The following is a 26,268-nucleotide window of genomic DNA, read 5'->3' on the forward strand; positions in this document are numbered from 1 at the left end:
AGCAGGAGACTCAACCCAGGGCTGAGGGCAGGCCAGCAACAGCAAGGCCCGATGCCTCAAATCAAACCTTAGCCACGAGAAGATGACAAGTGAGACAGGGGGCTGCCTTGAACACCCTATGTGAACAAGGTGACTGAGATTATGAGAATGTGAGGAATGTGAGTATGAGGGGTGGAGGGAGACTATGAGAGAATGGGAAGGAAGGGGGAGTGTGTTTGGGGAGAGGAGAGTGTGAGGGGGTTAGCCAGGATTGCAGTCTGTCAGGGAGGGGAGAGTATGTCAGGGCCAGGTTGCAATTTGGAGGGAGGGGAAGTTTTGTGATGCGGTTGGGGGGGTCCACGGGGAGGGAGAATTTGCAAATTTGTGAGGGGGGGGAAATGGACAGGAGAAAAGTAGAGTGAGTGTTGTTGGAAATCCAGAACTATAGCCTCATAGTTAAAAGAAGAATCAATTATTGAAGAACTTGGATTGAAGTTGATGAAAATGTAGGATTGACTGTGCAAACGCCTGCTCCTTCAGAGTGATCAATTTGTGTATTTTTGTGTCATCCATCTTTGCGATCTGTGGGGTGTGGGTGTGAGGTGGGGGAAATGGGGCAGAAATTAAGGGGGGTGTGGGTACCAAGAACTGTAAATCCACCTCTGGGAGCAGGGTGTCTCCTCCCCCACTACTCTCAGCCCTTTAGACTGGTGCATGAGGTACAGCTACTATGTATTGTTTCATTTTGAATTGATATTGAAGTATGGAAGAAATAAAAGCTGACCACATCTTACACAGCTCTCAGGTTACTAATTTTCCTGTCTCTCCAGCTCTTGCTACCTCCTTAACAGCCATATCTTATTGTGACTTCTGTTCTTCACATGGGAAGATGTGCCAGCATTTACAGCAGCCCACAGTATACATATCCTTTCATCCAAAAGTGAATATGCATCATATGCAGCATACTCCTCCAACAGCACCCACTGATATTGTAATGCCACATGGATATACACAAATGCGTCCTCAATCATTCATAGCATTCACGAAGATATTAAGATGAAGATACTAACCCTCCCTCAGTGATAACAAAACTATATTGTTGGAGAATATCAGTGGAACCACATCACTGGAGGACAAAGTCATTTGTTGATAATTCGCATTATTATTTGAATGGGTGTAAATTGAGAGAGATGGATACTCAGCAAGACCTTGGTGTCCTCATGAATCAGTCACTGAAAGTAAGCGCACAGGTACAGCAGGCAGTAAAGAAGCTGTCAGACTTTTGAATGGACTTAGCTTGCATTAAGTTGATCATTGTCTACACCCTAGCTATGACTGTAACACTACATCCTGCACTCTCTCATTTCCTTCTCTATGAACGGTATGTTTTGTCAGTTTGGCGCACAAGAAACAATACTTTTCACTGTATGTTAATACATGTGACAATAATAAATCAAATCAAAATCAAATTGTATGTTGACCTTCATAGCGAGAGGATTTGAGTATAGGAATAGTGATGTTTTACTGCAATTGTATAGGGTGTTGGTGAGGTCACACCTGGAGTATTGTGTGCAGTTTTGGTGTTCTTATCTGAGGAAGGATGTCCTTGCTATAGAAGGAGTACAGCAAAGGTTTACCATGCTGATCCCTGGGATGGCAGGTCTGTCATATGAGGAGAGACTAAGTCGGTTAGGATCATATTCATTGGAGTTTAGAAGAGTTTAGAAATGTCTTCACCCAGAGGGTGGTGACTGTGTGGAATTCACCACCACAGAAAGTATTTGAGGTCAAAATGTTGTCTGATTTCAAGAAGAAATTAGATATAGCTCTTGGGGCTAAAAGGATCAAGGGATATGGGGGGAAGGGGGGATCAGGATTTTGAATTTGATGATCAGCCATGATCAAAATGAATGATGGAGCAGGCTTGAAGGGCCGAATGGCCCACTCCTACTTCTAGTTTCTATTATGAAGGAAAAATGCACAAGGTGTTTGAAAAGGCAAATTTCACAATGGATTACTGACTCAATTTTAACCTAAACCTAACCTTCCACAGAAAATAAGAGGCAAAACCTGCAGTTTTACATCCTCAAATGTTTGACCCATATATTCTGATGTTTGTTTTCAATAACGTTTTTCTGTAAATAGATAATTCTCCAAAAGTTGTTTGAGTGGGGCTACAACTGGCTTTTTTTAAAAGTTGCATCGCAATAGGACAGCAGTTTTAACATGAATCCCGTCTGAACTCTTTGTTAATTGTTAGCTGAAAATACAACGCAGCCACTTTCCAGGCTATCCATCAAATATTTATTCTGGGGGCAAACCTGCCTGTCCTCATTACGCAAGGTGCACTTGCTCTTGGCAAGGCCACAATCCGTTGAGAGAAAACTTAAGAACAGTAGTGTAATCGATCCACGGGAGTCAAACTGGTACAACCAGTCAGTCCTGCCCTGCAGATTAGCAGCCTCAGAAGGGGGAAAATATTAAAGTACAAATATTCTCAGGTGGTTTATCACACTGAAATGCCAACACTGTTTCTTCCTCAGTCCTGATGAAAGGCCAGTGACTTGAAATGTTAGCTGCTGTTTCTCTATCCGCAGATTATTTTTTGGTTTTGTAAAACTTTTGTTTTTTTAGAAATTCTTTAAATTCTAAAATAAAGCCGTATTCCTTCCTATATCCACTAGATGGTGGTGTGATCCAGCCTGAGCATTTTGCATCCAATTTCATTCTGCCCTTGCACATTTTTGTCCATTAGAGTAAAGCTATGGGCCTGAGATACTGCAGCTACACTCAAGATTTATTTTCGTAACAGCATTGAGAGGCATTACCACTTCCAGAATTGTGTTTTCAAGTTTGTTTTAAATGGTGCTACAATCTGTACGTATATATAATATATATTAAATGCAGGCGGCAATGGGTTCTTAACCTACCAGTGCAGTAGGCAGCCATTCCCTATTTTCATCACGCATAGCTATAATTGGTGCTTTTATGCTTCAGTGAGCAAAAGGTATATTATATTGTCATTTAAATGTTAAACTGAAATTGCACAAAGCGCAATAGAAAATGATATAAAATGCCAACTCTGCACGCTAGCGCGAGGAAGTAATTTCAGCAAATTATAGTAATTAAAAACGTGAAGGCCCTTGGACAGTGAATGGTTTCCTCACCAACTTTCCCAAGCAGCAATGATGTGAGCAGGGTGCTAATGGACAGATATTAAATCAAACACGCCCACTGAAAGAAATATATTTTCTTTTGATGACATTCATTAATTGAAGTGTCAAAGCCGTGACTTGTAGCGTAGATCGACTGGGTTACACAGTAATTTCTTTAACAAGTTACTGTAGCACGAAGAGCAGGAAAGATAGTTTGATCTGAAACTACCACAGGACATAGGTTTAGTCTGGTTGAAAAGGTGTATGTTTTCCCCAATACTTTCTTCCCGCCTCTCCTCAGGGGTGTGCAGTTTCATGGGTTCCAGAAACCCTTCAGGTATCCTGTTCGATTATTAACGTGCATGCCCTGAAAGGGAGTACGAGCAAGATATTCAATCACAAAGAGCATTACGAATGCTCTCGCCTGCTAGCCACACACTTACACATATAAATTACCCAGTAGTTAGATTAGAATCAGGAGCAGGAACCTGGACCAAATGTACTCCTCCATACCACAATGGCACTGAGGCCAATTTTAATCTGCCCACCACAGCTCCATCGAGAAGCTAACTCAACACTCCTCAAGCTCAAGCTTTGACCTTAAACAAAACTTGACATTTTCAAGTCATCTTGTAATCGTAATTCCTAAAATGCCATTTCATTTGGGCAGAAAGTACTGTAGATTCTGGATACCTGCAATTGAAAACATTCATCCCCCTCACAAAACAATTTCCATAGTATTGGGTTTCTTTTCTCCACAGGAGCTGTCCTCAAATCTTAACTAACTGATTCAGATTCACCATAGAAATCATAGAAACCCTACAGTGCAGAAAGAGGCCATTTGGCCCATCGAGTCTGCACCGACCACAATCCCACCCTGGCCCTACTCCCATATCCCTACATATTTACCCGCTAATCCCTCTAACCTACGCATCTCAGGACACTAAGGGGCAATTTTAGCATGGCCAATCAACCTAACCCGCACATCTTTGGACTGTGGGAGGAAACCGGAGCACCCGGAGGAAACCCACACAGACACGAGGAGAATGTGCAAACTCCACACAGATAGTGATCCAAACCGGGAATCGAACCCAGGTCCCTGGAGCTGTGAAGCAGCAGTGCTAACCACTGTGCTACCGTGCCGCCCCAATAACTGATCCACGCGAAAGTATCGCTTTCTAAATTCCCCGGGACCTGATGAAGTGTATCCCGGGACGTTGTGGGAGGCTAGGAAGGAAATTTCGGGTCCCCTAGCTGAGATATTTGAATCATCGATAGTCACGGGTGAGGTGCCTGAAGATTGGAGAGTGGCAAATGTTTAAAAAGGGCTGCAGGGAAAAGCCTGGGAACTACAGGCCAGTGAGCCTCACATCTGTGGTGGGTAAATTGTTGGAAGGTATTTTGAGAGACAGGGTCTACAGGCATTTAGAGATGCAAGTACTGATTAGGGACAGTCAGCATGGCTCTGTGAGTGGAAAATCGTGTCCCACAAAATTGATTGAGTTTTTTGAAGGGGTAACCAAGAAGGTAGATGAGGGCAGTGCAGTTGATGTTGTCTACATGGACTTTAGCAAGGCCTTTGACAAGGTACCGCATGGTAGGTTGTTGCAAAAGGTTAAGTCTCACGGGATCCAGGGTGAGGTATCTAAATGGATACAAAATTGGCTTCTTGACAGAAGCCAGAGGGTGGTTGTAGAGAATTGTTTTCAAACTGGAGGCCTGTGACCAGCGGTGTGCCTCAGGGATCAGTGCTGGGTCCACTGTTATTTGTCATTTATATTAATGATTTGGATGCGAATATAGGAGGCATGGTTAGTAAGTTTGCAGATGACACCAAGATTGGTGGCATAGTGGACAGTGAAGAAAGTTATCTCCAATTGTAACGGGATCTTGATCAATTGGGCCAGTGGGCTGATGAATGGCAGATGGAGTTTAATTTAGACAAATGCAAGGTGATGCATTTTGGTAGATTGAATCAGGGCAGGACTTACTCAGTTAGTGGTAGGGCGTTAGGGAGAGTTACAGAACAAAGAGATCTAGGGGTACATGTTCATAGCTCCTTGAAAGTGGAGTCACAGGTGGACAGAGTGGTGAAGAAGGCATTCGGCATGCTTGGTTTCATCAGTCAGAACATTGAATACAGGAGTTGGAATGTCTTGTTGAAGTTGTAGAAGACATTGGTAAGGCCACACTTGGAATACTGTGTGCAATTCTGGTCACCCTATTATAGAAAGGATATTATTAAACTAGAAAGAGTGCAGAAAAGATTTACTAGGATGCTGCCAGGACTTGATGGATTGAGTTATAAGGAGAGGCTGGATAGACTGAGACTTTTTTCTCTGGAGCGTAGGAGGCTGGGGAGTGATCTTATAGAGGTCTATAAAATAATGAGGGGCACAGATCAGCTAGATAGTCAATATCTTTTCCCAAAGGTAGGGGAGTCTAAAACTAGAGGGCATAGGTTTAAGGTGAGAGGGGAGAGATACAAAAGTGTCCAGAGGGGCAATTTTTTGACACAGAGGGTGGTGAGTGTCTGGAGCAAGCTGCCAGAGGTAGTAGTTGAGGTGGGTACAATTTTGTCTTTTAAAAAGCATTAGATAGTTACATGGGTACGATGGGTATAGAGGGATATGGGCCAAATGCGGGCAATTGGGATTAGCTTAGGGGTTTTTAAAAAAAGGGCAGCATGGACAAGTTGGGCCGAAGGGCCTGTTTCCATGCTGTAAACCTCTATGACTATGTAAACCTCTATTTGTGTCCCGATGCATCACTTTGAATGCAGTCATTTCACAATAAACTCGTGCACTTTGAGTGTTACACCAACAACATGTATTTAGATTTTGTCTTTCCAATACTTGAAAATTTGCATTCCAACCATATAACTGATCTCCAAAATCTTACTTTAATTTGTACCTGTAGCAATGTGAGATGTCAAAGTATTTTTTTTCCATTTCATGGCCCAACTTGTCCATGCCGCCCTTTTTTTAAAACCCCTAAGCTAATCCCAATTGCCCGCATTTGGCCCATATCCCTCTATACCCATCGTACCCATGTAACTATCTAATGCTTTTTAAAAGACAAAATTGTACCCACCTCTACTACTACTTCTGGCAGCTTGCTCCAGACACTCACCACCCTCTGTGTCAAAAAATTGCCCCTCTGGACACTTTTGTATCTCTCCCCTCTCACCTTAAACCTATGCCCTCTAGTTTTAGACTCCCCTACCTTTGGGAAAAGATATTGACTATCGAGCTGATCTGTGCCCCTCATTATTTTATAGACCTCTATAAGATCACACCCTGTGTGAGTCCTGTATGCTCATAATTCGGAATAGTCTGTTAGAATTCCAGAATCCGCAAAGCATTCTTGTAAGCGACACCCTATGGCAGGGCTCTCTCCATACTCCCAGTGGGGTTGGAAAACAAGACTTTAGGATCGCGGACTCTGAGGCAGCAATGGCTGCCATGGAGCTCGGACTGAGTGTTAACAACTGCAAGCCCCCTTTAACTTCTAGTTTTCTTTTCAAGTGATGGGTGTGGCTTAATGAACAGACCCAATTGCTGCTGGGAAAAAAAGCCTTTGAGAAGGTAAGTTTTTTGTTTTAAAAAAGCTCTGCAGTTTAAACAATTCACACCACACTGAACTTCCCTCTCCTCTTCGGCTCAGGAGCTAACCACCCTCCACCCCCTCACTCCACCCCACCTGCTCAGGAACACCCCCACCCAAGAGATAACACAAAGTCTGAGGAATTAAACTAGGGTAACACCAGAAAAAAGTTCGGGAAGCACTGCCTTGTGGACATCAGCTGCAGGAATCCCCTGAGAACTTCTGTAAAATTTTCATGCCAAAATAAAAATCAAAAGATCCACTCCATGTTCTGACAAAAGGTCATCCAAACTCATAGAAACAGAAAACATAGAAGCAGGAAGAGGCCATTTGGCCCTTCGAGCCTGCTCCACCATTCATCGCGATTATGGCTGATCGTCCAATTCAATAGCCTAATCCTGCTTTCTCCCCATAATCTTTGATCCTGTTTGCCCCAAGTGCTATATCTAGCCGCCTCTTGAATACATTCAATGTTTTGGAATCGACTACTCAAAACTCTATTCTCTCTTCTCTCTCGACAGATGCTGACAGACCTGCTGAGACTTTCCAGCATTTTCTGTTTTCGTGCAGCTTCCAGCATCATGAAATAATTGCATTTCATGTGTTGGAACCAGTATACTCCACTGAATATCATGCTTCTTGTCTGCTTGGAGCGGACTCAGTCATATTGTTAATAAGGGGCATGGGGGAATGAGTGAACACCACTTTTAAGAATATCTGCCAGGAGAACATCAGATCTCTATTTGTTATACTTTTCAATTTAGATAAATCTCTGATTTGTTCCAATAACCTTCATGTGAATTTGTGATACTGCATCAAATTTACAAGAGAGGCCCATGTGACCAACCTGTGAAGCTCTCTCAGACCCCGCGAGGTCGATCATGAATAAACGTCCAATTCGTACTTCCTGCAAAATGTTCTTGATACGACTCTTCTGCCTAACTGTGACTTGGAGGACAGCATGAGATCGAGAGGAGGTTTTGTTGGCTGCAGTGGGTTCCTGCGTTCTCTGCTTGTTGCCTTTCACCAACAGCTGCATTATCTGATGAAGAGGAAAAGGTTGAGTTTGGATTATGTAGAAATGACAGCACAGAAACAGGCTATAATGGGTCAACAGGTCCTTACTCCACCTTAGCCTCCTCCTATCCTTCACCTTACCCCCATCTGTATAATCTACTACAGGCACGGAGCCTCAAAGGTGCCTATCCTAAAACAAGACATCTTTAGGAGCTGCCATGCAGCAATTTTAATTATTATTAAATGAGTAAAATAACTTTTAAAAAAACATGACATTTTAGTGGACACATAATGAAGGTGAACCTGGTCAGGGGTTCTCTGTTTGACTATCAGCTGGTGAGATCCACTCCATGCACTGTACTTATAATTCTTTGAAATACCTGATAGGTCATGTTTCTACACATGCAGGACACTGCAATTCTCTGGTAGCTTCACCAGTATACTGGTACGGTGGCACAGTGGTTAGCACTGCTGCCTCACAGCGCCAGGGCCCTGGGTTCAATTCCTGGCTTGGGTCACCGTCTTTGTGGAGTCTGCACGTTCTCCCCGTGTCTGCATGGGTTTCCTCTGGGTGCTCCTCTTTTCTCCAACAATCCAAAAGATGTGCAGGTTAGGTGCATTGTCCATGCTAAATTCTCCCTCAATGTAACCGAACAGGCGCCAGAGTGTGGCGATTGGGGGATTTTCACAGTAACTTCATTGCAGTGTTAATACAAGTCTACTTGTGACACTAATAAATAGACTTGAAACTTGACTTCAGTGAGTGCAACTCCAGGATGTCAAGCATGTGAAATTAGCGCAGGAATCCTGAAATTACAGCCTGTCATTTCAAGACAGCACAGCCTGTCTTGAAACAGGACCTCTACGTCTGCACCAGCTCCAGAACCAGCAATCATGAAATCAATCGGAATTTCAACCTTCCTGTCGCTATTTAAAACCACCTAAAAAGTTCCACCTTGTTCAATTAGATATAACTGCCTTTTAATGGTGATGAGTGTAATAACATTTAATGAGCTAGCCCTGAAAAATAATTTGATTTTTAATTATGCAGCATCATTAAACGATTAATTAGTCGATTTTAAGATTTTCTTTCAACAAATAAGATTGACTGAAGTGATAGTGAGGCTAAAAGGGTTAAATCATGTGAAACATTTCATAGATGAGGTTTGTTTTCCTTTGAGTAGATTAGAAGATTAAGGGATGATCTCATTGAAGTGTTTAAGCTGATTAAAATATTTGACAGGGTAGATAAAAAGAAATTATTTCCTCTGGTATTGGGCACCTGGAGTAAGAGGGCATAGCCTGCACAATAGAGCTAAGACCATAAGACATAGGAGCAGAATTAGGCCACTCAGCCCATCAAGTCTGCTCCACCATTCAGTCATGGCTGATATTTTTCTCATCCCCATTCTCCTGCCTTTTCTCCATAACCCCTGATCCCCTTATTAATCAAGAACCTATCTATCTCTATCTTAAAGACACTCAATGACCTGGCCTCCACAGCCTTATTGACCTTTTCCAAGGCCAGCACATCCTTTCTTAGATATAGGGCCCAAAACTGTTCACAATACTCCAAATGGGATCTGACCAGAGCCTTGTACAGCCTCAGAAGTACATCCCTGCCCTTGTATTCTAACCCTCTCGACATGAATGCTAGCATTGCATTTGCCTTCCTAACTGCCGACTGAACCTGTACGTTAACCTTAAGAGTATCTTGAACAATGACTCCCAAGTCCCTTTGTGCTTCTGATTTCCTAAGCATTTTCCCATTTAGAAAATGGTCTATGCCTCCATTCCTCCTTGCATAACCTCACACTTTTCCACATTGTATTTCATCTGCCACTTCTTTGCCCACTCGCCTAACCTGTTCAAGTCCTTCTGCAGCTCCCCTGCTTCCTCAATACTACCTGTCCCTCTACATATCTTTGTATCATCTGTAAACTTAGCAACAGTGCCTTAAGTTTCTTCTTCTAAATCGTTAATGAATACTGTGAAAAGTTGTGGTCTCAGCACTGACCCTTGAGGCACACCACTAGTCACCAGCTGCCATCCTGAAAAAGACCCCTTTATCTCCACTCTCTGCCTTCTGCCAGTCAGCCAATCCTCTATCCATGCCAGGATCTTACCCTTAACACCATGGGCACTTAACTTATTTAACAGCCTTCTGGAAATCTAAATAAATCACGTCCACTGGATCTCCTTTATCTAACTTCCTTGTTACCTCCTCAAAGAACTCTAACAGATTTGTCAAGCATGACATCTCCTTGACAAAGCCGTGCTGACTCAGTCCTATTTTATCATGCACTTCCAAGCACTCTGCGATCTCATCTTTAATAATGAACTCTAAAATCTTGCCAATGATCGAAGTCAGGCTAACCGGCCATAATTTCCCATCTGCTGCCTCCCTCCCTTCTTAAACAGCGGTGTTACATTTGCTACTTTCCAGTCCTCTGGTACCCTCCCTGCCTCCCGTGATTCCTGAAAGATCACCACCAATGCCTCCACAATATCCTCAGCTATCTCTTTTAGAACCCTGGGGTGTAGTACATCCGTACCAGGTGATTTATCCACCTTCAGACCTTTCAGTTTCCCCAGAATCGTCTCCTTCGTAATGGCCACTATATTCACCTGTGCCCCCTGACTCTCCTGGAGCTCTGGCATCTGAGTGGTGTCTTCCACCGTGAAGACTGATGCAAAGTAACTATTCCGTTCCTCTGCCATTGCTTTGTTTCCTATTATTACTTCTCCAGCCTCATTTTCCAGTGGTCCAATGGCTATTTTTGCCTCTCTCTTACCTTTCATATATTGAAAAAAACTTCCTTTTTTTTATATTACTAGCTAGCTTTCACTCATATTTCATCTTCTCCCCCTTATTGCTTTTTTAGTTGTCCTCTGCTCGCTTTTAAAGGCTTCCCAATCCTCTGGCTTCCCACTAATCCTTGCCACTTTGTATGCTTTTTCTTTTGCTTTTATGCTGTCCTTGACTTCCCTCGTCAGCCATGGATGCCTCATCCTCCCTTTAGCATGTTTCCTCCTCCTTGGGATGAATTTCTGTTGTGCCTCCTAAATAACTCTCAAAAACTCCTGCCATTGCTGTTCCACTGTCTTCCTTGCCAGGCTCCCTTTCCAATCAACTCAGGCCAGCTTCTCCTTCATGTCTTTGTAGTTACCTTTATTTAATTGTAATACCGTTACATCTGATTCCAGCTTCTCCCTCTCAAATTGCAGGGTAAATTCTATCACATTGTAGTCACTGCTCCCGAAGGGTTCCTTCACCTTAAGTTCCCGAATCAAGTCTGCCTCATTACACATCACCAAATCGAGAATTGCCTGTTCCCTAGTAGGCTCTGCCACAAGCTGCTCCAAAAAACCATCTCATAGACATTCCACAAATTCCTTTTCTTGGGATCCACTACCTACCTGATTTTCCCAATCCACCTGCATATTGAAGTCCCCCATGATTATTGTAACATTGCCTTTTTTTATATGCCTTTTCTATCTCCTGATTTATTTTCTGCCCTACATCTTGACTACTGCTAGGAGGCCTGTATATAACTCCTATCAGGGTCTTTTTATCTTTGCGATTCCTTAACTCTACCCACAGAGATTCTCTGTCTTCTGATCCTATATCACTTCTTGCTATTGATTTAACTTCATTCCTTACTAACAATGCAACCCCGCCCCCTTTGCCCATCTGCCTGTCCTTCTGATAGGATACATATCCTTGGATATTTAGATCCCAGCCCTGATCCCCTTGCAGCCATGTCTCTGTGATGCCTACAACATCGTTCCGGCCAATTTCAATCTGCGCAACAAGCTCATTTACCTTGTTCCGTATACTGCACACATTTAGGTACAACATCCTCAGTCCTGCATTGGCTACCTCCCTTCTCATACTTGTCACCTTTTTTGCTCTGCCTGAGGTTAGATTCCTGTCAACTTCTATACTCTCTGTTCGATTACGTGGGCTGGAAACTTTACTAACCTCTCCTGAGCCCTCAGCTCCATTAACCTGCACTTCTACCCTCTCCTTTAACTTTGATTCTCTAATTCACCATACAACTGAGCCCTCCCCCCCCCCACTATTTAGTTTAAAGCCCTATCTACAGCCCTATTTATATGATTCGCCAGGACTCTGGTCCCAGCACGATTCAGATGACTATCCCATCGGAATTGGTGCCTTCTTCCCCAATGCTGGTGCCAATGCCCCATGAATTCAAACCCATTCCTCCCACACCAATCTTTGAGCCACGCATTTACCTCCTTAATCTTATTGACCCTGTGCCAATTAGCTCGTGGCTCAGGTAGTAATCCAGAGATTATTACCTTTTTGGTTCTGCTTTTTAAATAGCTCCCAGTTGTTCATACTCACTCAGCAGAACCTTTGTTCCTGTTCTACTATGTCATTGGTACCTACATGGACCACAACAACTGGGTCCTTACCCTACCACTCCAGTACTTTATGTCAAGGAACACTTCTTAACACAAAGGATAGTGTAAATTTGAAACTCTATCCCTCAAAAAGCTGTTGAGGCTATGTCGATTAAAAATTTCAAATCTGAAATCGACAGATTTTCGTTAGGCAAGGGTATTACTGTTGTCTAGCTGAATGGGCCTATACTCATCTGGTTCCATTTTGATCTATCCATTCACAGCCAGAGAGTTACCCTGCAGTGATTCTCTTCCCCATCCCACACCGTTATTTCTGGTATCACCACAAGGATCTATCCTTGGCCTCCTTCTATTTCTCATCTACATTCTATGCCTATCATCTGAAAACATCGCATTAGTTTCCACATATATTCTCTGATGACACCCAACTCTACCTCAGCACCATCTTTCTCAACTCCTCCACCTTCTCGAAATCGTCAGACTCCTTGTCCAACATCCAAGCAGAAGTTTCCTCCAAATAAATATTGCAAAGAACAAAGCCTTTGTTTTGGACCTCTGTTCCTTAACCAATGACTCCATTCCTCTCCATGGCAACTGTCTGAGGCTGAATCAAACTCTTTGTAACAGTGCCTCATGACCACATATCCTCTCCATCACGAAGACAGCTTATTATCAGTTCCGTAACATAGCCCAGTTCAGCAGCTGCTGAAACCCTTATCAAAGACTTTGTTACTTTTAGACTTGATTATTCCAATTATTTCTGTACTATATGGTTTCTATGATTTCAATGCAGTCCTGATGACCTCCCACATTCTAACCTCCATAAATCTAATGTCATGATCTGCTACCCACCTCACACCAAGTCTCATTCATTCATCACCCCTGTGCTTGCTTACTTACATTGGTTCCCAGTTAAGCAACATCTCATTTTTAAAAATTCTCATTCTTGTTTTCAAATTCCTTCATGACCTCACCTCCACCTATCATTGCACTATCCACCAGCCCTACAACACACCAAGATACTGACATTCCTCCAATCCTGGTTTCTTCTTCATCCGCTTTTTAAATTGCTCCATCATCGGCTTCCAAGGCCCTCAGCTCTCTTCCTGAACCTCTCCATTTCTCTCTTCTTCACTTTCTTCTTTGAAGAAGCTTACCTCTTTGACAAAGCCTTTGGTTATCTGCCCTAATATCGCCTGATGCAGAAAACCTTCGTAGAGGCAGTTAAAACCCATGTCTTCACTGGACTAAGAAGAGACGTTCCCCAGAAAAGCTACTCAATCATATAGAGAGTGGTAATGATAAGCTTGCCTTTTGGATTTATTGCTTTGGATGTTGTTTGGGAAGAGAGAAGTCCTAAAAGAGTTCAGATCTTGTGAATGTACTTTGAAACAAAAAGAGTAATTCATAGTTAAACTGTGTGGCTGTGTTTAGTAGTTCCTTTTAAATAACTGTCTTAAATCATTACAGTCCTGTTGTGAATATATGTCTTTATTACAATAAAGAAAATAGTCATTAATAAGTGTCATTCAATGGCTGGGCTGGTTACTGTTCTCACTGGGTATCTATCGTGTGTGGCTCCTTACACCACTCCTGTAACAAAACTATACACCACCAAGAACCGGTGTCCCAAGTTGGGACAGCTTTGCCGATAACATCAGCCAGGTTCATGATACAGCCAACCTCCGATTGACTGGCAACTCTTTGGGGGGGGTGAGGCTTCTACTCCCGTGCCCTTGAATGTGGGGAGGGCCCATTTTTGTCTAGTTAAATGCCTTAGTAGTACTTAATTCAGTGGTCCTTCCCTAAGAGAAGTGACACAGATCTCCCAATGGCTCTCAAGCCATCGGGCAAGACTTCCGTTGCCTCCATTAAGTCCAATCCATGGCTGGATTGAACAATGGAGCAGGCTTGAGGAGTAGAATGGCTTCCTCCTGTTCTATGAAGTGTTTGGGTCATGAGTCTATATTTAAGGCACTATATTTAAATACAAGAGAATGATGATGATATATGCTTCAGTGTGACCTCCAGTTTGTGGCTAAATGGTCTGCAAAGATTTAACTTTTAATATGCTGAAAAATCTTCAATCAAGCAAACCTGATTTTTGGTTAAAGTTGTTTTTTCGCTATGCTGGGATTTCTTGTGGCCAGTGGCCTGGAATTTGTCAAAGGACAGAAGGCGAGAGATTTAACAGTTTGCCCTTGGCAGGGAGAAGTCCTTTACAGACATTTGGAGCCAGTGTTCCTTATCTGGGCATTAGAATGTAAACAATATACACTTAAGGGACCTAAATATGATGGGGTCTGAAGTGACCAATGCCACTACTCTGGCTATATTTGATTGGACTAATTGAATGATGCAATTGGGATTTCTGATCAATTCATTGGCTGGATGACAGACAATCTTCTGGAAGCGAATGGAGAATTGTGGATTAAGACACAGGTGAGCCTTTGTTTGCCAGCGATAACTCAAAGAGACCAACCATTGCAAGAAGACCTATACCCTGAAGGATGCTTCAGAGAAGAAGATAGATTTTACATCAAGGATATTTCTTGGCCAAGGTTTTCCTAAACTCGGTAGTATCTATTTTGAGTTAAATAGTTAAAGTTGATGTCTAATTAAAGTTGATGTTTAATTAAAGTTAATATGCAGTTAAGAGTTAAAGTTCAGTTGAAAGTTAATGTTCAGTTAGAGTTAAAGTTCAGTAAAGAGTTAATGAGTTGCAACTGTTTATGTTTGAGCTGGTACTAGAAGTGTTAAATAAAGAATTTGTTGAATTACTGTCCTTGTTTATTTCATTAAACTGAAATGCTTGGAAGGTGTTTAAATTAAAAGCTGTATGACAAGTTTCCATTGTAAAATGTATGAGGATCTATGCATTAAGTAAATCTGTCTTTGTGTAAGTTTCAGGTTTTAAGTTGTCAAAGTTGGTGTTGAGATTTATACACAGTAGATGAACAAATTTAGGGGTATGGCTTTTACTTTATTGCTAATGACTTCTCAGCAATAATATAGTTACTAAGAGTTAACTGGGCACCTCTTCTCAAATCAACATATTGTGATTAATTTACTCTTTTAATACAATATATTATTCCATATCGCTCATGATGTGATGGCCAGTACAGGTAGAAACCCAAACACAGAACAGCTGATTGCTTTGCTGAGCACCTCCGTTCAGTCTGCCACTTTAATTCTCAGCCCCACTCTGACTTCACTGTCCTTGGTCTTCTATACTGTCCCAATTAAACCTGAGGAACAACCATGCTACACCTTTTGATTCAGCACTTTACAAATTTGCAGACTCAACACTGATTTCAACACTTTCAGATCCTGAGCTCTGCTTCCATTATTTCCTCCTCTAAACCCATCTTTTGTTTCTTTACTCTTCCCATTATCACCCTCCTTTTGTAATGCCCCCTTTTGTTCTTCAAATATTCCTGCCTTGCACAAGATCGAAGACCTTCCCTCTTGCTCTTACCACCTCCTCCCCTCTCCCCGTCTCTTTCTCAGTCTCTGTGGTGGCTTAAAACCTGATCAATCTATTACATGTTCCATATTTGCTGAAGGGGCAGTATGGAACATACTGCCCCGAATCTTTAACACTATTCCTCTTTCCGCACATGCTGCCTAACATGCTGAGTATTTGCAGCATTTTCTGTTTAGATTTCAGATTTCCAGCATCTGCAGTATTTTGCCTTTGTAATGTAATTAATCATTGAGTCCAGATTAAGGCATCTAACTCTAAACAAAGCATTAGTTAGACTTCAGGAGATGAGTTCTGTTGCCTGTGCTGAATAATCAATTTGTTTATCCTTCTGTATTATAAGGTTCACCTACGATATGCAAAATGATAGCAAGCACCTTCTTCGCAGGTAAACACTATCATGACAAGCGCTTACACGAAGGGAGGTGCTTGAGTGGAAGTAATGAGCTCTTAGAGTAATAGGGGGTGTTTTCTATCTGACTGAAGTGATCTTGATACACGTCTGCTTGATACAATCAAGTATGATCTTACTGATTTTCCCCAAAGATTTCTCCAATCTAGATAAAAGACAAAGTATTGGGGGAGTAGTGTGTGAGGGGGGGGGGGGGAGGGGGGGGTGTGAGGGGAAGAGTGTATGAGGGGAGGAGTGGGGGGGGTTTGAGGGGGGATTGATATAAAATATTTGAAAATTAACAGCTGTTTTATGATGTAAAATGGTTGAGAGGCGGAAATAGGGGAAGGATAGAATTATTCATTGCTCTTAAATGTTTCCAAAGAAAGGAAAGTTGTCATGCATACGGTTTTAGTTTAGGCAGGCATCATGATTGGAGGGCAGAAGGGCCTGCTATTGTGACGTACTGTTTTTTGCTCTTTGTTCTTCACGCAGCATTTCAGCAGTTAGTCCCCACACTGATCTTCCCCAAATATTCTGCTTCACACCTCACTAATACCTTTGATCTGCAGCACATAAAATATCTACTGCACTATGGATCATTGCGATAAGCTATATTTTTTACAACAAAAATTCCTATGATCATATTTTAGTACCAAATACTGAAGTGCCAGATACTTTAGTACCAGATGATCCGGAAGCAAGCACGTTAACAATTAGTGAGCATTTGTTTGTGAAACTAGAAAAACAGTACACATGACAACGTGACTGTTTAAATGGCTGCTCATTGATTTAGCCACTGACCTCAAAATGATCTTATCTGAACCAGTTTTGAATGGCAATCGTTGCTCTGTCCTTGCAGCCAAAGCATTTGCTTACCAACAAATGATTTGCATTTAATGCCTGTTAAATGCAGGGCTGTCAGCTGTCGGTGGGTGTAATACGTACTGCTTCTTTGGACCTAACCACAGAAGCAAAATTCATCAACAATAATAGAATAATCAAATGGTTACAGCACAGAAGGAAGCCATTCGACCCTTCATGTTCATGCTGGTTGCCCCTCGCTCTTTCCCTGTGGCTCTGCTATTTTAATTTCTCCTCAGATAATTATCCAATTTGAAAGCAAATCTGAATTGAATCTTCTTCCATCATACCCTCAGGCAGTACATTCCAGATCTGTACCACCTACTACATAAAAAAAGCTTTCTTCATGTTGCTTTTGGTTCTTTTACCCTTCACCTTTAATCAGTGTCCTCTGGTTCACAACCCTTCGGCCAATGGAAATAGTTTTTCCCTGTGTACCCTGTACAAACCTCTCATGATTTTGAGCACCTCTATCATATCTCCTCTTAATCTTCTCTTCTCTAAGAACAACAACTATATCCTCTCCAGTTTGCCAATGACCTTTATCCCTGGAGCCATTTTTGTTAATCTTTTTGGCACCCTCTCTAATCACATTCTTGCTGAAGTGTGGTGCTCAGTATTGGATACAACACTCCACTTAAGGCCAAGGCAGTGTTTTATAAAGTTTCATCAGACCTTTCTTGCTTTTGTGCTCAGTACTTCCATTTATGAGGTTTAGAATTCTATATGCCTTCGTACCACTTTCGCAACTAGCCGTGCCACCTTTAGTGATCTGTGCACATATACCCCTGGGTCTCTTTGTTCCTGCACCCCATTTAGAATTTTAGCTTTAGTTCATATAACTTCTTTCTGTTTTGCTCACCAAAATATATCCCTTCACACTCCCTTCTCTGCATTAAATTGAATCTGCCATGTGTCCATCAGCTTATATCAACCTGAAGTCTATCACTGTTCTCAGAGTCCACAATACTTCAAAGTTTCGTATCATCGTCAAGTTTTGAAATTCTAGGTCATGAATATATGTCAAGAAAAGTGGTTTAATAATGACCCCACAGTGCATCTTCCTTCAGTCCGAAAAACAATCATTCGCTACCTCTCTGTTCTCTGTTACTCAGTCAACTTTGTTTCCATGCTGCCACTGTCCCTTTTATTCCATGTGCTTCAATTTTGCTGACAAGCCTTTTATGTGGCATTTCATCAAACAGTTTTTGGAAGTCCATGTAGGCCATATCAACCACGTTACTCTCATCAACCCTCTCTGCTACCTTGCAGTTAATTGGAGCCTTATATGCCACTGCAAATATAATTTTTCAATGTTATGCAACGGAGCCCAATTTTTCCTGTCTTCCCATTCACTTATTGACACTGATTATCCTATCGATCACAATCTGTTACTCGCTGTTCTGATTTATCTTTGGGGCACTAGGTGTCATCATTTGGTCTGTACGGGAGGTTTCTACTGTACAATGTGCCACCAATTGTATTTCTAATGAATGAGTTTACAATTTTGTCACATTGATCAATGAAAATCTTCCTTCCTTCGTTGACTTTTCCAAGTTCAGTTTCCTATCCTACTAAGATATTTGTCAATCTTGAGTTTTCATTGAATGGGATCCATTATTACAGACCAGCCTTACAACAATATGCTCATTCACCCTCACCAATTATGTCAAACTGCCAAGGACCTCAGCTTCGAGTGACTCATGACACTTGTTGTGGGAAATTTACCACTTTGGAGTCAGACTTGGAGGTTTCAATAATACAGTTTTATTTTGGACAAAGCTTTGGGAGAAAGCACTGGTACTCCGCAGTACTTGGCAGCTACCTTCTCAACTACACAATGGTAGTTGATCATTTTTATACCTTTTAGACAATAGGCAGTACGGACATTAGCCGTTAACACATAGTTATAAGTTGAGTAGACAGATACGGACATCGATAGTTAACACATCGTTACAAGCAGACAGGTACAGACATGGACAGTTAACATATCATTGTTCATAGATTGGATACATTTTTGCAGTTATATCCTCTATCAATGACTGGTTTCGATCTATACATTCAGTGGCTGATCTTGTTACATTTATGTATTTATGTCCCCATCTGTGGCTGACCTTATTATCAGACTCATTGTTCTGGGTCTGCTCTTATCTAAAGTGCCTCAAGCTCTGACCAGCTTCCTGCAGCAATTCAGATACTGCAGGTTTTAACTTTTTGTGTAACTGTCTGTGCCAAAAGCCAGTGCTTTTTAATGTCCCTTCCCAGGTAACCATTTTGTGTGTCAGGTAACCATTTTGTGTCCATCACTTTAATTCCACCAGAACAACACTAAATAAATATTACATTCTCATAAAACAGCAATATTAAGCATAACAAATAAAAAGTATGGCTTTCGCTGTCTGGCCCTGAAGCTCTGGTTTTCCTTCCTTTACTCTCTTTGAAGCTTTCTCTCTCTCTCCCTTTCTTCTCTAAGTCTTGACTCTGACCACGCTTTTTGTCACTTGCCCTAATATCTCTATGTGGCTCAATGTGAAATTATGTCTGATATTGTTCTTGTGAAGTGCCGTTGGGTATTTTACTACGTTACAGATGCTACACAAATAGAATTTATTGTTGTTCAGTAGGTATGATAAGATTGAACTTACCTTCTCATGGAGCTCAGGAACTCCAAGCCCCAGCAGGCCCTGGGAGCTTTGTACATGCGCAGGCCGAGAGTGGGTGAAAGGAATTGGCTATTCTGACAGTGGTGCGCTTGCCTAAAAAGTTAAAAGAAATGGCGCAAAAAACCCCAGTCCCATAACCAGGAGCAGAATGCCACAGTGGAGAGGTTTCCCAGGCAGGGGACAAGGAGAGGTCCCAGTTCAGAAGAATGAAGAGCAGAGAAAGCGGCTCCAAACAGAAAAAGGGTTGACAGACTTTGTGTGATGAGGGCTCAGGAGAAGTCCTGGCAATCGAAGAGGGCTCAGGATGAGTCCTGGCAATTGAAAGAGGCAGCAGAAGGTTGGTGACTCTGTGCTGTGGGCAGTCGGAGTGAAGGTAACCCTTTGGAACGGTTCTATTCTGCTTAGCATAGCTGAAGAGCTGAAGTTGTGCTTATGAGTTGGTGCTGGGATGCAGACTCGAGAATCTGGGGAATGGAGTCTCAGGAAACAAAATTTAAACCCCATCATTGAGGCCATCCGAGTTGGAGCAATCTTTGGAAAAATTTCCAAGGTGAGATTTTTGAAGGTGAAGACTGGAATCCCTCACAAGAGAAACAGAGTTTCAATAAGATTGGCTGACCCACAGTTACTGGTGGGTTGTTGAGAAAGCCACGGAATCTGTCTTGGTTGCATCTGCTATTTATAGGGTGGTGGGGTGTGTTTGGCCACAATCTGCCTGTTAATTCATATGTTTCTCATATTGGTTCTGAATGTTAACGCGCAAGACAGATATTGTAAATTCTTTTAATTTTCTGAACTTGTATAGTAACATTAATTTTTGTTTGTTCAATACCCGTGGAAACTTGTGGCTTTATTCACTAAGTGTCTTGAAACTCAACCTTTGTCTATTTTACAAAGAGTAATTGGTACCTAAATGGACCTTAGCAAAGACTTAGGGGTCTAGTCCAGGATTATAACATGGGTATCAGGATATAGTAGCCTAATCACTTTTGTTGCAAATGCCATAATTCAGTTGTACTTGCTCATGAACTTAAAATGCAGCAGTTTACTTTGCATAATCCATAGCTTTCCTAATGTTAAATGTTCTGTAACACAGTCGACAATTTTTAGAATAATAAACTATAATCACAGATGTTTAATTAATATTTTTATTGCATGTTTGGTCTTCCAACAGCATTGTGTCTGCTCAGCCGGCTAAATATGTCAAAACATCCCACTTCCATGTGACACAGTAACAGTCACATAAAAGCGTCACAGATCAGAATCACATTATAAAATAGATAGTGATGTATTTTCTAGGCAAGGCATTTATTTAATTATTAAAACATTTCTAAAGAAATTATACACTGCAGAAAACTGTGTACTAACGTGGAAACAGCTGAAGAACAACACGACTAACAATTTGTACTGTAAGCAATGAGATTTAACCCAACCAATAATCCACCTGAGTCATTGAAGAACAGCAACTTGTTACAGAATAAAACCGAGGACAGCCAAGGCTCTACCTGCCAAATCTTACAAATATAACAACAAATCTACCATTAATTATACAATTCTTTACAATTTTTCATAATTTAAAAATATTCAGAGTATAATTATTCCAACAGTACAACTACCAAGCTTACTTTGCATATACTATAAGCCATATTTAATTCAAACAAAACTGAATCTTATATGCACCATATATATAACACGGAGACTTGTCTGCCACCCATTTAGTTCATGCACCAGAAAGAAGAATAACTGATGAGCATTGCATTTACGAATGAGTTATTGCATTCCTGCCAGACAATAAACCAAGTGCAGTATCACATAGTCCATCCCCACTGTAAAATTCTATTCCTACCACAATCATCAATGCAAACAGTTCAGCTCTGAAGCCCTTTTGGAATGCAGTGCACAATAGATATGCCAAATGATAACTCACTGCAGTAAATTATCAGATCGAATGCAGTAAAAATGTCACTAAACACTGAATAAAATTAATTTACGCAGTGTCATTAATGTCTCAGCAAAACAATCAACACTAACCAGCTGGAGAGGAGATTTTTTTTTGAATACTAGCTGATCTCCGATGGCACAGTTGTGTTATTTCGCTGTTTTAATCACCTACCCTCGAAGACCCACTGAGCTAGTCCCTGGAATAAAAACAAGAGAATGCTGGAAACACTCAGCAGGTCAGGCAGCATCTGTGGAGAGGGAAATAGAATTAATGGTTTGGTTCTGATGAAAAGTCATCAGCTTGAAATGATGGTTGGGATTTTCTGGTCCTGCCCACCGTGGGAATTGTCACGGGCCCGACGGAAAATTTGACAAACCAGCCCCCGCAAAAATTCTGCTGACCTTAGGCTGGAATTTTCAGTCCCGCAGCAGCCGGAACTGGAAAACACCGTCCATGAACTCTGCTTCTCTCTCCACAGCTGCTGCCTGACCTGCTGATTACTTCTGTTTTTATTTCAGATTTCCAGAATCCAAAATATTCTGATTTCTGTGGGGGAGGGGGTGGCGTAGTGGTAATGTCACCGGACTAGTAACCCAGAGGCACAGGGAAATGCTCTGAAGACACAGGTTGAAATCCCACCAAGGCAACTGGTGGAACTTAAATTCAATTAATTAATATGGAATTTTAAAAAAACCGGTCTGGGTAGCAATGACCATGAAACCATTGTGGATTGTCATAAAAACCCATCTGGTTCACCAATGTCCTTTCAGAGAAGGAAATCTGTTGTCCTAACCTGGTCTGGCCTACATGACTCACAGCAATGTGGTTGACTCTTAGCTGCCCTCTGAAATTGCCTAGCAAACCACTCAGTTATATCAAACCATTACAAAGTCAAAAATAAAGAATGAATCCAGATGGACCAGCCAACATTGACCTGGTCACCAGAAATAACAACGGAGAACCCAGCCCTGTTGACCCTGCAAAGTCCTCCTTACAAACATCTGGGGGCTCGTGCCAAAATTGGGAGAGTTGTCCCACAGATTAGTCAAGTAACAGCCTGATGTAGTCATACTCATGGAGTCATATGTTACAGGCAATGTCCCAGACGCCACCATCACAATCCCTGGCATTTCCTGTCCAACAGGATAGGCCCAACTGAGGTGGTGGGAATTGCTTTGGGAGGGAATTGCTTTGGGAGTCCTCATCATTGACTCTGGGCTCCATGAAGTCTCATTGTATCAAGTCAAACATGAGCAAGGAAACCTCCTGCTGGATACCGCCTCCCACCTTCCCCAAGTTGATGAATCAGTATTCCTCCTGGTTGAACACCAGTTGGCGGAAGCACTGAGGGTGACATGGACATGGAACAGACTCTTGGTAGGGGATTTCAATGTCTGTCACCATGAGTGGTTTGGTGCCACCATTACTGGCTGAGTCCAGAAGGACATCGTTGCCACAGTGGGTCTGTGACAGATAGTGAGGAAACCAACAAGAGGAAAAAATATACTCGACCTCGTCCTCCCCAATCTATCTCTTGCAGAATTGGTAGGAGTGGCCGATGTGTGGTATTTGTGGAGACAAAGTCTTGTCTTCATGTTGAGGATACCCTCCACCGTGTTGTGTGGCACCATGCCAAATTGGATAGATTTCAAACAGATCCAGCAACTCAAAACTGGACATCCAATAGGTATAAACAGACTATAAGCAGAAGCAGATTTGTATAAACTACAATCTGTAATCTCACGGCCTGGCATATTCCTCACTCCACCATTACCATCAAACTGTATGATCAACTCGGGTTCAATGAGGAGTGCAGGAGGACATGCCAGGAGCAACGCCAGGCATATCTAAAAGTAAAGTGTCAATAAAGGCTATAACACTGGACTAATTGCATGTCAAACAGCAGAAACAGAATGCAATAGACAGAGCCAAGTGATCTCACAGTCAACAGATTAAACCCAAGCTCTGTAGTCCAGCCACATCCAGTCATGAATGATGGCAGACAATTAGATAAATGGAGGAGGCTCCACAAATAGCCTCATTCTCAGTGATAGGGGAACCAAACATGTCAATGCAAAAGACAATGTTAAAGCATTTGCAACCATCTTTAGCCAAGCGTGCTGATGATTCCTCAGCCTCTTCCACCAAATCGACAGGTATTCCGCCAATTCGATACACTCCATATGACATTGAGAAATGGCTAAAGGCACTGGATACTGCAAAGGCTACAGGGTCTGACAATATTCCAGCAATCGTATTAAAGACCTGTGCTCCAGAACTAGTTACCTGGCATCAACCTACCGACGTGAAAGACTATCCAACTATGTCTTGTACACAAAGAACAGACCAAATCCAACACGGCCAATGATCTCCAATCAGTCTACTCTCAATCATCAGCAAAGTGATGGAAGGTATTATTGACTTTGCTAAGAAGCAGCACCTTCTTGGCAATAACATGCTCACTGACACTCAGGTTGGGTTCTGCCAGGGCCACTCATTTTCTGACCTCATTACAGCCTTTGACCTAATATGGACAAAAGAGCTGAATTCAAAAGGTGAGGCAAGAGTGACTTCACTTGACATCAGAGCAACATTTAACCAATTATGGCATCAAGAAGCCCTAGCAAAACTGGAGTCAGTGGGGATCAGGGGGGAAAGCTCTCCACTGGTTTGAGTCATACCTAACACAAATGAAGATGGTTGTGGTTGTTGGAGTTCAATCATCTCAGTTCTGGGACAATACTGAGGGAGTTCCTTAGTGTAGTGTCCTAGGCAAAAAACATCTTCAGCTGCTTCATCAATGACCTTCCCTCCACCATTAGGTCAGAAGCTGTATTGTATATCTGCTGATTATTGCACAATGCTCAGCACTATTCATGACTCCTCAGATACTGAAGCAGTTCGTACCCATTTGCAGCAAGACCTGGACAATATTCAGGCTTGGGTTGATAAGTGACAAGTAATATGCACACCATAAAATCTCCATCAAGAGAAAATCAAAGCATATTCCCTTCTCATTCAATGGCATTACTGTTGTATGTTTAAGTGATTGCATGATTGCTTTAAGAGCTGGCCACATGATTTGATGGTGATGTCATTGGGGGATTTCATAGGCTCCTGCTTAGTTTCATTTTCTGTCCTGTGCAGAGAACATCTCTTTAAATGAACTGTTGTTACTTTGAATCTACATGTGCAAACCATATATTTTCTTTTTTTTAAAACCCATAGCACCCAATATTACAATTACCATCGCTGAATCCCCCACTATCAACATCATGAGAGTTACCATTGACCAGAAACTGAACTGGACCTCACACATAAATGCTGTGGCTACAAGAGCAGGTTAGAGGCTTGGGATTATGCAGTGAATAACTCATCTTCTAACTCTCCAAAGCCTGTCCACCATCTGCAAGGCACAAGTCAGGAGTGTGATGGAATACCTTCCACTTTCCTAGATAATTGGAGCTCCAACAACATTCAAGAAGCTCCAACAACATTCAAGAAACCATCCGGGACAAAGCAGCCTTGCACCACATCCACCACCTTAAAGATTTGCTCTCTCCACCATTGATGCACAGTGGCAACAGTGTTTAACATCTACAAGATGCACTGCAGGATCTCACCAAGGCTCCTCTGACAACACTCTCCAAACCCGCAATCATTATCACATAGAAGGATAAAGGCAGCAGATACATGGCACACGATGATCTGCAAGTTCCCCTCCAAGTCACACACTATCCTGACTTGGAATTATATTGCCGTTCCATCACTGTTGTTGGTTGAAAGTCCTGGAACTCCCTTCCTACCATCACAGTGGGTGCGCCTACGGCTAATAGATTCCAAGCTGATTGCTGAAGTTCAAAATGACACAGAGCTGTTCCTTACTGAGGGAGTTTATTGACACTGTTCAGTCTCAAAGCTCTCCTCACATACCCAGTGTCACAGCTGTCCCCTACTTATACTCCTTTAGATGGAACAAAAATATCAATAAATTAAACAAAAATGACCAGGGGTGACATCCCCAGGTGAGGCACAATAATAAAACAAAATGTCAAAGGAACTTAACTAACTAAACCAAAATATAATTCACTGGGGTGATGATGTATCCCAGTCCCCATGGCGTCCATGAGGCCTATTTACATATGCTCAAAGTACTTCATTATAAACTGTCCTTCACTTAGAATCATAGAATCTACAGTGTAAAAGGAAGCCATTTGGTCCATCGAGCCGGCACCGACAACAATCCCACCCAGGTCTCATCCCCATAACCGCACATATTTACCCTCCTAATCTCCCTGACACTAAGGAACAATTTAGCATGGCCAATGAGCCTAACCAGCAGATCTTTGGACTGTAGGAGGAAACCGGAGCACCCGGAGGAAACCCACGCAGACACGGGGAAAATGTGCAAACTCCACACAGACAGTGACCCGAGGCCGGAATCGAACCTGGGTCCCTGGTGCTGTGAGGCAGCAGTGCCAACCACTGTTCCACCGTGTCACCCATATAAGGAAACTTATTTATCCTAATAGTATAATTAACACCCCATTTATATCTGCACCACATGGATTGCAGCACTTTTAAGAGGGCCTCTCCCCACTACCTTATCAAGGGCAATTGGAAATGGGCAATAAATGTGGCCTAGCCAGCGGTGCCCACATCCCATGAAAGAATTTTAAAAAAAAACCCTTGTGTCTAACTAGGTCCGGAGCTCAGCTGGAGTTTAGTTGTTTGTTAATTGTTAGGTATTTGCAAGTTTCCAGCTGCAGATCAGA

At 42.2% G+C, this 26,268-nt stretch overlaps 1 protein-coding gene across 1 annotated transcript in view; it reads right to left on the reverse strand.

The window, feature by feature from the left end:
• The window catches only part of kif19 (kinesin family member 19), a 206,476-nt gene that overhangs the window by 34,848 nt on the left and 145,360 nt on the right, over positions 1-26,268 (reverse strand). Inside the window, exon 7 of the mRNA XM_078225994.1 lies at positions 7,588-7,782. Within this exon, the coding sequence (XP_078082120.1) occupies positions 7,588-7,782 (195 nt within the window). The remainder of the gene's footprint in view (positions 1-7,587; positions 7,783-26,268) is intronic.

Source organism: Mustelus asterias, chromosome 12 (genome assembly GCF_964213995.1).
Source record: "Mustelus asterias chromosome 12, sMusAst1.hap1.1, whole genome shotgun sequence".
Lineage (NCBI taxonomy): Eukaryota > Metazoa > Chordata > Chondrichthyes > Carcharhiniformes > Triakidae > Mustelus > Mustelus asterias.